The sequence below is a fragment of the Macaca thibetana genome, chromosome 14 (assembly GCF_024542745.1).
Source record: "Macaca thibetana thibetana isolate TM-01 chromosome 14, ASM2454274v1, whole genome shotgun sequence".
Classification (NCBI taxonomy): domain Eukaryota; kingdom Metazoa; phylum Chordata; class Mammalia; order Primates; family Cercopithecidae; genus Macaca; species Macaca thibetana.
This window is the reverse complement of record NC_065591.1, coordinates 14,110,455-14,127,936: the sequence shown is the minus strand read 5'-3', so window position 1 is coordinate 14,127,936 and position 17,482 is coordinate 14,110,455. Positions and strand designations below refer to the sequence as shown.

The window sequence follows — 17,482 nt, the reverse complement described above, 5'->3', positions numbered from 1 at the left end:
GGACCTTCTGTATATTAACCATGAAATTAGAGGTAACACTGCAATTTCTCCCTTTACATATGTTACAAAACATTTGTGAATTTTTTTCTGGCTAATTTCTAGTTTGCACTATATTTGCTGCATTTGTGTTTCTGAGCAAAGGTGAATTCATTAAAGAAGCAGTCTATATTGCAGTATTTAAGAACTGTAGCTATGCTTCGTGAAAGACTAGAACCTGGAAATGGAAAGCCACCAGCAGCTCAGGGAGTTGTGGTCAGCTCTGTCTCTTGGGAGCTACTTGGTTTCTCTAATTGCTTTATGCTTTGATCTCTTTCTGTAGAGCAGCTTTTACTCTTCAGTACACACTTGGCCAAACATGGTTGCTCTAGTTCAAGAAAGCATTGAGAAGCTCTACTACACTTTTTGAATAATTGGACTTCTTCTAAGGTATAGGATCTCTAACATTGTATATTAGGATTCCATTCCCAGGACTGATTCTGACACAAAATTAACTTGTAATCCAATAAGAGTTTTTGTTTTTTGGGGTTTTTTTTCTTTCTTTCTTTGTTTTTGAGATAAGAGTTTCACTCTGTAGCCCAGACTGGAGTGCAATAGCACAATCTCAGCTCACTGCAACCTCTGTCTCCCGGGTTTAAGCAATTCTTGTGCCTCAGCCTCCGAGTAGCTGAGACAACAGGTGTGTACCACCACAGCTAATTTTTTTGTATTCTTAGTAAAGAGGGGGTTTCACCATGTTGCCCAGGCTGGTCCAGAGCTCAGACAATCTGCCTGCCTTGGCCTCCCAAGGTACTAGGATTACAGGTGTGAGTCACCGTGCCCAGCCCCAAGTAAGATCTTTTTAAAATGAAGTTTCACTGACCTAGAATTCAGCCATTACATAATTGATACCTAACCCATCAGGTAGAGGAAGAGAAAAGGGAGGAAGGAGAGGAGAAAGCGGAGGGATTAGCTGAGAAACCTAACCTTGCAATCATGAGTTCTGATTTACAGAGAGAACCTGATTGCTAGAGAAAGGAGAAAAACACCACCAGTTAAGAGACAGAATTTTTTTAAAACATGCATGCTAGAATTTGTGTTCTAAATAGTGCTTAGAGATGCATTAAATATAGCTAAGAGGATAAAGAATTTAGGACTAGATGGGTCCTTAAAGAGTTTCTAGCCTCCACACTCATTTGATAGCTGAAAAGTTAAAATCTGCCCAAAGCCAGTCAGTGAGGGTCAGTGCCTGAATCAGACCTCCTGTCTCCTGACTCTTGAGCCAGTGACCTCCTCCATCGTGCCAGAAAACCTTTCATTCCAGGAGCATTAATTCTGACAAAGATGGGAACCTTACCGAGGGGCATAATGGAGAGGTATTTGCCTCGAAACTTGCTGGTGATTTTGATTTCCTGACGCAATGTCCAGCCATTTTTGGACTCAGCATGGTGCGCAGCAGCAGGGGGATGATGACTCACCTTGAAGAAATCAGGTTCAAATTAAGAAGGCAGAAAGGAGAAGAAAAAGATACTGCCTATAAATTGGTGAGAAACACCCAAAATTCACACTTGATGTTTTTACACCCACAACAGTAGGTGAATCCCAGAACCTCCAGTGTCTCCAATGCTGAAGTTCTGAAGAAAAAGAATAAAAGCTGGGATGACAGGGACTAGAATTTCTGCAAACATTAAGACCCAGGGGATTAACCAAAAAATTATCTCTTTCTTCAGAAAGGAAATGCGTTATGGTCCTGAGGCTCCTTTACCTGCTCACAGAGTGATCGGTACCCATTCTCCTCTAATCGGTCCAGCTCAAAGGTCTCTCCAAGCAGTGGGTTGAATGGCTTACTGGTGCGGAAGACAGTAGTGGAGTAGGAGGACACGGTGAAAGCTGCAACATAACAGAGCTGTTCTAGAGAATTCTCACATTTTGCAGCTCGGTCTAACAGCTCATGGTATTCCAGATCTTCAGTAAGGCGCTGAAGCATGGACAAGGGCTCATTAAAGTTTACCTGTAAGGAAAAGAACAGTTACAAAAACTCTGCCCACCCATCTATATGAGACAGTTTAATTTTTTTGCAGTTGAGGAAATAAATCACTGGGGAAAGAGGGCTTTGCTCAGTAGAGCAGCTCTAATATTTAATCCGCAAACAACCCGTTCTCCTTGTCAACTGTTCATGTCTGTGAGTGGCAGAAATCCCTGTTTTCATTTCACTAACTGTAAGCTCTTTGAGATGGGAAGCATGCCTCTTCTGGTGAGCACTACATACCCAAGATCCATCAGTGCCTGGCCCACAGAAGACCATCATCAAATAGGTGTTGGATAAGTTTTTTAAAAAAGAAATGTAATGTATTTTAGCACAAGTATTCCCAGAGAGGAAGTCAGGTATTTAAAATTCTTGGAGAATGAAAGAAAGAGTAGTAAAATATAAGTATAGTTGTATCCTGACTAGTTATAAAAGTTAGCTTCCACCCTGGACAAAACAATTGCTAAGTCTCAGTTCAGTTCTGCATCAGGCCAGGATTCTGACTTCTCCTCTGAGGCTGGATAATTGTGTTTCTGGGAGTGAAGTGCTCATGATGGGGGTTGAGAGGGGGCTGTGCATGCTCTTACTTTTCTAATTTTGAAGCCAGCTTAAGGTGACCAAGTACTGGATAAAGCAAGCATGTGTGTGTATATGTCTGTGAAGCAGGGGTTGGGGGCTTCTGTTGCGGGAGATGTTCATTCATTCATTTATTCACTTACTTATTCCACAAATATTTATTGAGTACCCATGTGTGCCAGACCCTATGCTACCCACTGGGTACAGAGAAGCGAACAAGAGAAGCTGACTTTTTTGGGGAGTGGAGGGGTAGGGAGTGAGAAACATTGTTAATGCTCCCCACCCATCTACTCCCCAAAAAAGTCAGCTTCTAAATTAACTCTTTGAAATTTTAAATGATTTTACTATGTAAAAATTCACTATAAAACAAGTCGGGTTCCCAAGTTAGTCCATAAAGCTTATTTAATTAACAACATAGATGAACAAGTCTAAATATTATTAGCCTGAGTTCTAAGTCTAGAGAAGAAAAGAAGAAAAAAATTCCCTTTTTAGTGAACGGTTCTGGCTTTAAGCAACACTTTAGTTAAACAAACAAAAAAAACACAACACTTTTCTTTCTGATGTTTCACCTCTTTCAGCATTTTTGTTCACCCTCCTACTCACCAACCTCTGAGCTACATATTACCCTAATACTTGCTATCCCCCTCAATTGTGAAATTAATATCGGATGACTTTTAACTGTAAAAAACTTTGAAAACAAAGTATCAAGGAAAAAATTTTCTTGAAATGAGATCACCACTATTAACATTTTCAGTTTGTTTCTATACATTCATACATTTTTTTAAAGTAATAAACTTGGCCATGCGTGCTGGCTGATGCTTACAATCCTAGCACTTTGGGAGGCTGAGGCGAGTGGATTGCTTGAGCTCAGCAGTTTGAGATCAGCCTGGGAAACATGGCAAAACCCCATCTCTATAAAAAAATACAAAAATTGGCAGGGTGTGGTGGCGTGCACCTGTAGTCCCAGTTAATTGGGAGGCTGAGGTGGGATGATGGCTTGAGCCCAGGGGGCAGAGGTTGCAGTGAGTCAAGATCATGCCACTGCACTCTAGCCTGGGTAACAGAGTGAGACCCTGTCTCAAAAAAATAAAAATAAATAAATTAATTAATTAAATTAAATTAAATTCATAAACTACAGCCTGCTTTTTCTCTAAGAAATATCCCAAATGTTTATCTGTGAACATTTTCCAATGAACACAGAGCCACAGGACCAACAACACTCATCCTTTAAGAAACAGGACCTACCAAAACAGTGTGCCATACTCCAGAGCCCTCTTCCCCACACTGACAGACAAGCAGTATGAGGACACGAATGCACACTGAGGGGTGGTGGGTTGAGAAAGCCCTAATCTTCGATTCTTTTTAAAGAGGGCACTTATTAACTACACCCAACAAAATCTCTCAGTGGCAGAATTTCAGGCAACATGAAGTAACATTTCCATACATTTTGAGGAAAACTGGGGACAGGCAGTGTACTCCACTGGTGGTACTAGACATACCAGCAGTGCATGGGACTAGAATCAACACATTTTTATCACTGCTTTTCACACACACACAGCCTTGCCCATCAACAACCAGTTTCTCCAAAAGTGCCAAGCTTCTTATAATGGTCATTTTATTACTCAAAAGCCAAGCAGGGAAACAAATGAGTCTGAGTATTTAAAGTGGAAGGAAGGAGGGAGTTACACAGCTGATGAAAAATTGGGCAGCCAAAAAAAGACAACCCAGAGATTAGCAGCAGCAGGAAGCTATAACCATTGGTAGGGTGGAGAGATGGGGAGAAGCAGCAGTACTTCTACAGCTCAGAGGTGGAGGTCCAAGAGAGGAGGATCAGGAGAATGTAAAACATCAAGGCGGGGGAGGCCTGTCCAGTGAACACTAGAGCACACAGGTGCTGCCAGAGCACCACTCAAGAGGGCACAGAGGAAGAGACTTCCGACAGCTATAACCTCCTACTGGTATCTTGCATTAGTGAAGTCCAGCCAGACTCCAGTAGCCACGGAAGCCTGAAAAAACACTTCCTAGAGGGATTAGTTTTCCTGTGTCACAGCCCAGAGTAGGGGAAGGGTGAAGACTTGATCTGTGGGCAAAACAGGTACAGGATTGTACATTCCTAAAGGCAGTATCAACAAGGGAACTAATGGTAAAGAAGGACAGAGAAGTCACCTAGACCCAGAAGCTATTTCTTTTTTTTCTTTTTTTTTGAGACAGAGTCTGACTCTGTTGCCCAGGCTGGAGTGCAGTGGCACGACCTCGGCTCACTGCAACCTCTGTCTCCCAGATTCAAGCAATTCTCCTGCCTCAGCCTCCCGAGTAACTAGGATTACAGGCGTGCGCCAACATGCCCGCCTAATTTTTATATTTTTAGTAGAGATGGGTTTTCACCATGATGGTGAAGGTCTCAAACTCCTGATCTCAAGTGATCTGCTCGCCTCAGCCTCCCAAAGTGCTGGGATTACAGGTGTGGGCCACCGCGCATGGCACCAGAAGCTTTTTTTTTCTTTTTTGAGACGGAGTCTCACTCTGTTGCCCAGGCTGGAGTGCAGCGGCTCGATCCCAGCTCACTGCAAGCTCCGCCTCCCGGATTCACACCATTCTCTTGCCTCAGCCTCCCGAATAGCTGGGACTACAGGTGCCTGCCACCACACCCGGCTAATTTTTGTATTTTTTAGTAGAGATGGGGTTTCACCGGGTTGGCCAGGATGGTCTCGATCTCCTGACCTCGTGATCCACCCGCCTCGGCCTCCCAAAGTGCTGGGATTACAGGCATGAGCCACTGTGCCCGGCCAGCACCAGAAGCTCTTTCTAAGCAGAAACTACATTTCTGAGACTGCAATGACACGCCTTTCCAGTCCACTTTCCCACTACTCCCTTCAAGGCACCTAATACTCCAGGCAAGTGGGGAATCTTTTCAAGCCCCCAATAAACTAATTATTATTTTAGGTTTATCCTAAGGTTACTCATGGCCTTTTCTTACCTGAAGGTCAACCTTTTTTTGAGACAGGGTCTCGCTCTCACGCAGGCTGGAACGCAGTGGTGAGATCATGGCTCACTGTAGCCTCAACCTCCCGGGCTCAAGTGATCCTCCCACCTCAGCCTCCCAAGTAGTTGGGACTACAGGCACACACAACCATGCCTGGCTAACTTATTATTATTTTATATATATATTTTTTTTGAGACAGAGTCTCGCTTGTCATCAAGGCTGGAATGTAGTGGCACCATCTCGACTCACTGCAACCTCTACCTCCAGGGTTCAAGCCATTCTCATGCCTCAGCATCCCGAGTGGCTGGGACTACAGGCACGCGCCACCACGCCCCACTAATTTTTTGTATTTTAGTAGAGACAGGGTTTCATCATGTTGCCTAGGCTGGTCTCGAACTCCTGAGCTCAGGCAATCCACCCACCATGGCCTCCCAAAGTGCTAGGATTAGAGGCATGAGCCACTGTGCCCAGTCGAATTTTTTATTATTTGCAGAGACAGGTCTCCCCATGTTGCCCAGACTGGTCTTGAAGTCTTGGGCTCAAGCGGTCCTCCCCAGTCTCCCAAGTGTTAGGATGCACCCAGACCAATACTTTTCTAACAAAAATTCTACGTATTTATACATAAACCTATTTGTTTTCCAAGACCCAGTTAATTAATTACTTCGACATCTGCTGAATGATTTACACATGCCAGGCACAGGGCTAAGCATGGAGGATATAAAGACTATCAAGATGTAGCCCCTGATCACGAGGAATGCAGTCTATGAAGAGGCAGAAACTACACATTGGTCCATAGCTTCAAGAGGGTAGGGGGGAATGCTTCTGTATTTTTGTATGCTAAGTAGCTGGCTTTTGACAAAACCTGTAGCCACTTGCCCATCCCCACTATCCATTCTTCCCTTCTTCTACAACTGGTAGAACCCTTAATTTTTTACAAGGTCATGTCATCCAGAACAGAAGTCTTCATTTCTAGCCTTCTCTCCAGCTACCTGTGGCCATATAGCTAAGTTTTAGCCACAAAGCTTTAAGTGATAGTGATTTATGCAACTTCCAGGAAGCATCTTCTTGGTTTTTTGAGACAGAGTCTAGCTCTGTCATCCAGGCTGGAGTACTGTGGTGTGATCTCAGCTCACTGCAACCTCTGCCTCCTGGGTTCAAGCGATTCTCCTGCATCACCCTCCCAAGTATCTGGGACTACAGGTGTGCACCACCACGCACGTTTAATTTTTGTAGTTTTAGTAGAGATAGGGTTTCACCATTTTGCCCAGGCTGGTCTTGAACTCCTGACCTCAAGTGATGCACCTGCCTTGGCCTCTCAAAGTGCTGGGATTACACGCATTAGCCACTGCATCCAGCCAGGAAGCACCTTAAAAGGTACAGCCTTTCCTCTTTTTCCGTTTTCCGGCTGGCTGGAATGAGGCTCTGAAGACTCAAGCTGGAGCAGCCACTTGGGCCTGCGGACTGAGGCCAAAGGCAGCAGAGCCCCAGGATAGAAAGAAGCCTGGCCCTGACACCACAGAGTATGGCACTAGCCCTGGACCACCTACTTCTGGGCTTGAACACAATAATGAGTTAAGTCAACATTTGTTTAAGGCAGAGGGTTGACAGCTTTTTCTGTAAAGGACTGGATAGTAAATATTTAGGCTTTGAGGGCCATATGGTCTTTGCCACAACCACTTAACACTGCTGTTGTAGGATGAAAGCAGCTGCAGATGATATGTAAATGAAAGAGTATCACCATGCTCCTGTAAAACGTCATGGATGTTAACATCTGAATTTCATCTAATTTTCACATCACAAACTATTATGCTGTTTGTTGAGCCCTGGCTTAAACTGATATATTCTGATTTTTTTGTTTTTGCATCCCCAACCCCACAGCTGGCCTCAAGAATTTGTTTCTTTAATAAATTGAACCTATATCTTCTATACCTAACTGAAAACTAGGGCAACATCAGGCAAATAGTAGGCACCCAGAAAATACGTGTGACATGAGCAAGCAGTGATACACACTGTTTACACCATAAACAGTAGAACTTGTTGGAACACAAAGGAGAGACATTTCATCCTGATAGGAAGCACTGGAGGAGGTTTGCTGAAAAAGACACACTATAGCTGCATCCTGAAGAAATGGGTATTAGCCACAGCAGAAAAAAGGTGGCAAGTGTTGATAGGGAACTGACAGAAGTCCATGCAGAAAGAGCAGTATGTACAAATGCCCTGAGGGAAAGGACAGGATGCCTGAAGGTAATCCTAATGACTAGAACTCCGGACATGTGGGGTGGAGCCTTGCCCATGGGGAGGAGTTACCAAGCCCCCTAAGGTATCTGGACTATGCTGAAAGCAATGAAGATCCAGTAAAGGATTTTAAGCTGAGGACTGATATTTGCCATTTTTCAAAAATCACTCTGACAACAGTGTAGACAGACTGGAGGAAGACATGACAGGGGGCAGGGAGGTCAGCCCAAACACCATCTTTGCCATGGGGAGGGTCCTCATCTTTCTGGTTTGAATGAACGATTTTTGCTTCGGTATTCCCTAAGCCTTTGTCTGTGTTGTACTTTCCATAATACTATCACAGAAAATAATGTTTTCTACCTGTTTTCATGTCTGTCTCTTTTAAACTACATGCTTCTTTTTTTTTTTTTTTTTTTTTTTTTTTTTGAGACGGAGTCTCGCTCTGTCGCCCAGGCTGGAGTGCAGTGGCTGGATCTCAGCTCACTGCAAGCTCCGCCTCCCGGGTTTACGCCATTCTCCTTTCTCAGCCTCCCGAGTAGCTGGGACTACAGGCGCCCGCCACCTTGCCCGGCTAGTTTTTTGTATTTTTTAGTAGAGGCGGGGTTTCATCGTGTTAGCCAGGATGGTCTCGATCTCCTGACCTCGTGATCCGCCCGTCTCGGCCTCCCAAAGTGCTGGGATTACAGGCTTGAGCCACCACGCCCGGCCTACATGCTTCTTGAAAACAAAAACTATGATGTATTTATCTTTGCATGCATGTCCCCAGTGCATCTAGCATAGGAATTTGCTCAAAAATAACTGTTACTGAAAATACACATCTGATTCTAGGTGATCTGGGAACATATCAGATCCAAAGCCAAAATTAAAGCAGCTAAATTTAAGGAACAGTTTATGACTGTAAAGGTAAAAGAGACCATGCCACACACTGCCGCACAAGTGGGTGGGGCTGTCATATCAGCACTCTTTCCACTGAGGCTTGAGAGGAACTCCTGGCAGCAGCTCCAGTGTACAAGAGCCTTACCGGCATGGGGATCTTAGAGAGTTCTTTTCCAATGCAGTTCTTCATGATGCTCCATAAATTGAGGCTATAGTTTGGCTTGTATGGTATTCTGGTTCTTTTTTCCTTTTTGGTCTCCTCCAGCTGATGCTTGTACTGAGAGCAAAAACAAAGCCATTCAACCACCCACAAAGAACAGAAAACCTGGTATTTATAACCTGCCCTTCCCCCGTGCTAAAAAAAGAAAAAAAAAAATCAGTTTCTCTTAGCACTTCACCAAAAAAAAAAAAAAAAAAAAAAAAAATCCTTGGGAATCACAACCCACGTCCCTCACCTCTGACAACTCCCATATAAGAGTTACCTGTTCATCAAGGCTGATGTCACTGCTGGCTCCACTGATATTGCTGCCAGTACGTCTGTACGGATGGGAAACACAGGAGAATGAGAACAAAAACCAGAACTAGAGTTTGGTCCTGGACATTTCTTTACAAAGCAGAATGCCAAGTGTACTGTATAAACTTATTGATGGGTGATCAAATGACAACATTTAGAACAGGAATGAATTTAAATATCTCTGGAGAATTTGTTTATGTAAAAAAGCTGACAGTTTTCACTTATGAAAAAGGGCCCATTCTACAAACAGATCTTGAGACAAAAAAGAAAAAAAAAAAAAAGGAAAAGGGCCCAGACTGAATATTGACAATTATAATACTCTCACTGAAATGTTTTTAACCTTTTGATGGCCAAATATGTTTAGTTTCTTCAACAATCAAGGATAACTTACTTGTGGCCCAAATTTTCAGGCATGGTGATGATCTCAGGTGCATCAAAAAATTCATTCTCATCATCTTCATCACTCATGTCCCCTTTGCCAGAGCAGCACTGATCTACAAGAAGAAAAGCCCCATTTATTGACTTTGGTTATCTTTACTAAATGTCTGATAGAGCAAGTTCTTTTAAACACTAGCCACAAACACAGCAAAAAATGGTAGAAAGCAGTGGAAAATCCAGAATAAATCAATGGGTTCCAATTCCATTTCACATGAGTCAGTGACTGTGGAGAGTTTGGAGTTCTCCTATCAACTGCAGAAAACCATCTGGCTCACCTTAGACCAGGCTACCTGAGAGCTAAGCGTCTTACCTTTACCAGAACCCACACTGCCAGGAGTGTTTGCCGGCAGCACCGTGGCTCCTCGGAAGGCCCTCTCCAGGTGATTATGCTGCTTCGCCAGCTGCTCAAGGGTCTCTTCCAGTCGGATACGCTGGTCTCTTTCGTACTGTAGTGACTTTTGCCATTTTTTACTATGGGTCTGGGCTAACATGAGGAAATCTCTGCAGGCCTGTGTGGAGAAAGCGTTGACTGTGTCACCTCAACTAGTCAGTTTCCCCTCAGGCTTCTGCAAGCCCATTGAGTAACCTTATTCCGGGAACTTTTAACTGGCAAATTACAATGAAAGACTTTCCCTTTTATGCCAAGGTATCAGGGACAGCTAGCTCCATGCTGAAATCAAGGTCAAACCCAGAAAAAAAGTAAATATGGTTATCACGGTTCTTTTATACTTTCCTGGTCATAAGAACCAAACAAACGCCAAGTGAGCAGTAAACCTAGACAAAGTATTTGTGGCAACATCAGAAAGAGCAGGTATGTGAACTGCACCAAAAGTAGAGAACTGTTGACTGAAAGAAGGATGAGCGCACACACAGGATAACTACTTTCAACAAATTCTTGACTAAACTCAAGTAACTGAAAGCTAAGGAATTCAGACACCAAGAACAGAGAATCTACACTGAGGTAGTCTAGTATGGGGAAACTCATTTTGTTTTTATTTTGGTCACTAAGAGAAACAACTGACCTTAAAAATTAGGAGCCTCCCAGTGTGCAGGAAGAAGGGTTAAAAAGAAAAATATTAGAAGCCTACTTGAAAAACCAAAGAAGGCATTTAGAGAAAAAACCCACAAACATGATTATACAAGTCCCTCCACTGGCTCCCCACTAACATGAGGATCAAATACTAACTACTGGTTATGAACATAAAGGGACCTTCACAATACTGCCTTGTATTCTCCTCGCCAGGCAGGTGTACTTAGCACTGCACCCTACAATGCAGCCACACTGAATTGTTCACCATTTCTTGGACACAGATTTCGGGGCACAGGCTGGAGTGGAAAACAGATCACGGTTCAATGCAGCCTCAACCTCGCCAGGCTCACGTGATTCTCCTACCTCAGCCCCGCCGAGCAGCTGGGACTACAGGTATGTACTACCATGGCCGGCTAATTTTTGTATTTTGTAGAGATGGGATTTTGCCATGCTACCCAGACTGGTATTGAACCTATGGACTCAAGCGATCTAACCATCTCGGCCTCCCAAAGTGTTGGGATTACAGGCATAAGCCACCGTGCCCGGCGGTGGACACAGATTTCTTTCAGGCCTGCCTACTTCAGCATATGCTATTCACTCTACCTAGAATGCCCATCCCTATCCCCTGTTTCTAAGAAAGGGGAAATATTTCTTTAAGATCTATGGCAAATGTTACTTTGTGACACCTCCCCACCAGTCTCATAAGCAGCCAGTCTCTTCTCTACATTTCCATTGCATTTTGCACAAACTTCTATTTTACACATGCACGGCAGTATCGTGACTGATTTTCTCTCTCTCCAGATGGATCATATGCAATTTAAAGACACATTTTTGAGCTTATTCATATATAGATCTCCAGCTCCTAATTTAGTTGCTCCGTACATAACAGGGACCTGATAAAGTTTGCTTAATAAATAAACAAAGGAAGGAGGCAAGCAACGTAAGCTTAAAAGGCTGTTCCCTGTTATATAGAGAAGCTAAAAGGTAAACAGGATATTTACTCCCACGGTTTCAACCATTGCCTATAGGTTAATGGTTATAAATCAGTAATTCTAGCCCAGCCCTCACTGAGATTCAGAATAGAATATCCAACTCCCTATTCAACGGCTCAAAGTAACTTCAAAATTAATGCGTCCCAAAGTGAACTCATCACCTTCCATTTTTGTTTGTTGGTTTGTTTTGTTTGTTTTTTTCTTTAAGACATGTTCTTGCTCTGTCACCCAGGCTGGAGTGTAGTGGCACAATCATGGCTCACTGCAGCCTCAACCTCCCAAGTTCAACTGATCCTCCTACCTGAGCCTCCCAAGTAGCTGGGACTACAGGCATGAGCCACAATGCCCAGCTAATTGTTGTAGTTTCTATAGAGATGGGATTCTGCCATGTTGCTCATGCTAGTCTTTCAACTCCCAGGCTCAAGGGATCCACACCTGGGACTACAGGTGTGAGGCATCACGCCCAGCCTCATCAGTTTCCTATGTTATCTCTGCTTTTCCCTTTGATGTTCCCCAACCCAACTTTCAGGGCCCTCCCAGTTGTCCAAGCCAGAAAATTAAGGAGCATCCTTGTCTTACTTTTGTCTCCTTCCTCATAGCCAGTAATCAAGTCCTACTGATTCTTCTTTAATATTTAAAAAATCTGTACACATCTTGCCATCCTCCATACTCAGAAACAGTACAGAGTGCATACTCTGGAGTTGGACTGGTAGGGCTCAAATCACAGATCCTTCCCACTATCTAGCTGTACAAACATACCTAAGTTATTTTACCTCTCTGTGCCTCATCTTCCTTTTCCATAAACAAATAATAACAATAGAGTACCTCATAGAGTTGCTGTTTTACATGTAAGCACTTAGAACCATATTAGGTTCACAATAAACATTCAATAAGGTGTTGTTATCATCACAAGCTGGGCATGGTGGCACACGTATATAAAACACTTTGGAAGGCCAAGACAAAAGGAGTACCTGAGGCCAGGAGTTTGAGACCAGCCTGGATAACATACAAGACCCCATCTCTGTATAAAAATTCAAAAAAGATATAAAAATTTTAAAAAGAGGCTGGGTAGAGTGGCTCACACCTTTAATTCCAGCACTTTGGGAGGCTGAGGCAGGCAGATCACCCAAGGTTAGGTGTTTGAGACCAGCCTGACCAACACAGTGAAACCCCATCTCTACTAAAAATACAAAAATTAGCCAGGCATGGTGATGTGTGCCTGTCCCAACTACCTGGGAGAATGAGGCAGAAAAACTGCTCGAACCCAGGAGGTGGAGGTTACAGTGAACCAAGATTGTGCACTGCACTCCAGCCTGGGTGACAAAGTGAGACTCTGTCTCAAAAAAAAAAAAAAAAAAAAAAAAAGTTGAGTGTAGCGGCTCTGCCTATAATCCCAGCTACTCAGGAGGCTAAGGAGTGAGACTCACTTGAGCCTGGGTGCTTATGGCTGCAGTGAGCTCTGATGGTGCCACTGCACTCCAGCCTGGGTGACAGAGCAATACTCCGTCTCTAAAAAAAAAAAAGAAAGAAAAAGAAAAAGGCCAAGCACGGTGGCTTATGCCTGTAATCCCAGCACTTTGGGAGGCGTAGGCAGGTGGATCACGAGGTCAGGAGTTCAAGACCAGCTGGCCAAGATGGTGAAACCCCATCTCTACTAAAAACACAAAAAATTAGCTGGGCGTGGTGGTGTGAGCCTGTAGTCCCAGCTACTTGAGAGGCTGAGGCAGGAGAAATGCTTGAACCCGGGAGGTGGAGGTTACAGTGAGCTGAGATCACACCATTGCACTCCAGCCTGGGTGACAAAGCGAGACTCCATCTCAAAAAAACAGAAAAAAATTATAACTGCATCAAAATTGGTCTCATCTTCTAATCCACTACTACCAAGCTTAGTATGATCTGCACCCCTTTCTTTCCCCCACAATTAACTCCTCCCAAGCCTCATGCTAGCTACTTCCTTGCCTGACTAATAGTCAATTACCAGCCGTTTCCAGACTCTGGGGAAAGGGATGGATCTGAATATCCCATACCAGTACCTGGATCAAAGCTTCTCCCTCATTCCCTTTTATTTTATTTTATCTTATTTTATTTATTTATTTATTTATTTATTTATTTATTTATGAGACAGAGTCTTGCTCTGTTGCCCAGGCTATAGAGTGCAGTGGTGTGATCTCAGCTCACTGCAACCTCTGCCTCCTGGGTTCAAGTGATTCTCATGCCTCAGTCACCATGTCTGGCTAATTTTTTTATTTCTTTTAGTAGAGATGGGGTTTCACCATGTTGGCCAAGCTGGTCTTGAACTCCTGACCTCAGGTGATACACCTGACTCGGCCTCACAAAGTGCTGGGATGAGGCCACCATGCCTGGCCTCATTCCCATTTAGTAATACTGACTGCAATTAAAATTTGCCAGAGATAATCATATGTCAGGCACTTCACATCAATTATCTGACAGAAGTCTTTCAACAAGCCTTTCAACAAGCCTTTGAAGTATCTACTAGTATCATTACCATTTACAGATAAGGAATTGATGTCACAGAGGATGCAGGTTGCCCTAAGTTATACAGCTAGGTCACAGAGGCAGTTGGACAGGATGCAAGTTGCCTCAAGTTACATAGATAGGTCATGGTGGCAGCTGGCCTCCAGGCCCCAAGCTCTAGCTTGCCTTTCTTCATAGGAAGACTCTCACTGCTCCTTCAGAATTTAGTTGAGGAAATTAGAGAAATTTCCTAGTCTGAGCCAAATACTTCCGAAGTGCTATACCACAGTGGCCTGTGCTCATTTCTATCAAGTCACTTAGCATAGTCCCTAATGATCCCTTTACTTCTTCAACCCTCACTAAATAGTGATCTTCCTGAGGACACGGACCATATCTGCCCTCAGCAATATCCACTAGCACAAAGTCTGTGAAACACAGCTCATGCTCAACAGATGGCAGATGAATATATTAAAAGTGTCAAATTTACTTCTCTGGTTAGATTCACTTTAAGAGTTAGAAAAGTTCTATCCTAAGCAGTCAAGAAACTGAAGCAGACATAAAAAAGAACAATATTGGCCGGGCGCGGTGGCTTAAGCCTGTAATCCCACCACTTTGGGAGGCCGAGATGGGCGGATCACTAGGTCAGGAGATCAAGACCATCCTGGCTAACATGGTGAAACCCCACCTCTACTAAAAAAAAAATACAAAAAAACTAGCCGGGCGAGGTGGCAGGCGCCTGTAGTCCCAGCTACTCAGGAGGCTGAGGCAGGAGAATGGCGTAAACCCGGGAGGCGGAGCTTGCAGTGAGCTGAGATCTGGCTACTGCACTCCAGCCTGGGCAACAGAGCAAGACTCCGTCTCAAAAAAAAAAAAAAAAAAACAATATCATGTCCTTTGCAGTAACATGAACGCACCTGGAGGCCAACATCCTAAGTGAATTAATGCAGACACAGAAAAAAAAAAAAATGTGTTCTCACTTATAAGTGGGAGCTAAACATTGGGTACACACCAACACAAAGATAGAAACAATAAACACTAGGGATTCCAAAAGTGGGGAGGAAGAGGACCAAAGGTTGAAAAACTACCTGTTGTGTACTATGTTCACTACTTGGGCAACGGGATCATTAGAAGCCCAAACCTCAGCATCACGCAGTATACCCATGTAACAAACCTGCACACATGCCCCTTGAATCAAAAATTAAATTAATTTTTAAAGAAGAAGTTGAGTGAAATATATTCTTCCTTTGATATAACTTTGCCAGTTTGGAGCTGTGATGCTCTAACATGTTAATTTTTAACATGTGTATTATACTTAAGGCCTTGCTGGTATCATCTAAAAGGTACAAAGGAAACAACACAGGGATAAAAAAAGTGTATTTTAAACAATAAGTGGCTAGGAAAAGGGCATAGGCAGTGCAGCAAGAGAGTAAAGAATGAAAACAGAACTCACCTCTGACTTCTAAGAGATCATCCCCTTTAACACAAACTCTGGACACTTAGAACTTAGGGAAGAATGTCCCCCAGCGAACAAAGATGAGTACATTTTCGAGAGAACAATTGAAACTAAAGTTTTAGTTTTATAAAGGGGTGCTTTACTTTGCAAAATTTTTACATCAGAGTAAAAAGAAAATTATGGAGTGGGGTGTTCACCTGATTTGGATAAAAGGTGGCATTCACTCTCAGGAGACCATTGTGCCGAGTTGTTTTATTTAAAAAGTATACGTATGGCCGGGCACGGTGGCTCAAGCCTGTAATCCCAGCACTTTGGGAGGCCGAGACGGGCGGATCACGAGGTCAGGAGATCAAGACCATCCTGGCTAACATGGTGAAACCCCGTCTCTACTAAAAAAATACAAAAATCTAGCTGGGTGAGGTGGCGGGCATCTGTAGTCCCAGCTACTCGGGAGGCTGAGGCAGGAGAATGGCGTGAACCCGGGAGGCGGAGCTTGCAGTGAGCTGAGATCCAGCCACTGCACTCCAGCCTGGGCGACAGAGCGAGACTCCGTCTCAAAAAAAAAAAAAAGTATACGTATTTACTATTTAATTGACTGTATGACTTAATGAGGTTTTCCTGATCACAAGGGGACTGGAAAACCAGACACACAGTCTCTAGGAATACACGACCAGACATCAGAAACACAGGCACCCTGAATGGCTGACTGGTCAGTCCTAGAAGATAATCTTCCTGCAGTTCCTAAGTGGAGAATATGTCTTTTTACCTTCTGTGAATCACAGCACTGAACAAAGTGTTAAACACATCAGAAAAACGATGTTAAAATAAAGGTTATAACAACTTTCTAAGTAAGAAAGGGGTTAAATGAGAAAAATGATACTTTCCCATGGTCATGGGAAAATATCTTTGACGTTTAGGGGTGACATGAACTAAACTAGTTCAAAGCAGATGATATATCTTACTATGACATACCATAGCACCCTAAACAAAACAAAAGTCTGGCACTAGAGAGGTAATTTCACCCCACTTAATTAGGAAAAAAAATCTACCCTGCATAATTTCTCACAGAGTACTCTTCTCACTTATGAAATGCCTTTGAGTGTTTTTATGTAGAAGGTAACTAAAACAACCTGCCAGGCAAGAATCAGTAGAGGAAAAGCAGCACTGTTTAAAACATGTATTCGTTTCATACATATCAATACATCGGTAATGCCATTGGTGCTCTGTTTACTCAGAGTCTTGCACCCAAGTAGCTAAAATATTCTGAAAACCAACAACAGCCACCCAAGTTAGAAGTCATAAGGACACTGAAGTTTTACCACCCTATTTAAAGAAAGGTGCCCAAAGTTGAATATTTTGTCTTATCACCAAAATTATCCTTGAATTCAAGGACTAAAGATGGGAATAACTAGTATTATAAGGTTCTCACTAGTACCTGATCTAGCCTCACTTACCACCCTTTATGCCTGAATGCATTAGTAAAGTAAGGAGATGACTCTAACTTAAAGCTCAAAGAACATGACAATGGACTTAGGGAGATCTTTTAGTTCCAACAGATGAAGTGAGACAAAAATAAATAAATAAATAAATACACACATAAAATCACAACCTAGAGAAATTAAGGGACTCAGCAAATACTGATCAGATGTCCTAGTGGTTGTAGAGCAGTCAGTGCAGGAACCCTGAACTCCTGATTCCAGCTGAAGCAAAAACCTCCTGATCACTGGAGCAGAGCGTGAAAGTCATTCAATCTGTACAGCCTGTTCTATTTCATGCAGTAAACAATGTAACTTAAAGCCCTTGAGCAGTGAAGCAGGCCCTAATGTTCTGTGCTTTATCAATTACAATTTTTAGGCATTTGGGGAGAATTATGTTTCAAAGAGGGAATGAATCAAAAAGCCACACAGA

At 43.2% G+C, this 17,482-nt stretch overlaps 1 protein-coding gene across 2 annotated transcripts in view; it reads right to left on the bottom strand.

Annotated features, from left to right (window-relative positions):
* The window catches only part of OSBP (oxysterol binding protein), a 42,403-nt gene that overhangs the window by 17,298 nt on the left and 7,623 nt on the right, over nt 1-17,482 (bottom strand). For both annotated transcript variants that reach the window (XM_050758508.1, XM_050758509.1), the window contains 6 exons: nt 9,935-10,133; nt 9,578-9,680; nt 9,155-9,209; nt 8,818-8,949; nt 1,742-1,987; nt 1,334-1,454 (listed from right to left, as the gene is read on the bottom strand). In XM_050758508.1, coding sequence (XP_050614465.1) covers nt 1,334-1,454; nt 1,742-1,987; nt 8,818-8,949; nt 9,155-9,209; nt 9,578-9,680; nt 9,935-10,133 — 856 coding nt within the window. The remainder of the gene's footprint in view (nt 1-1,333; nt 1,455-1,741; nt 1,988-8,817; nt 8,950-9,154; nt 9,210-9,577; nt 9,681-9,934; nt 10,134-17,482) is intronic.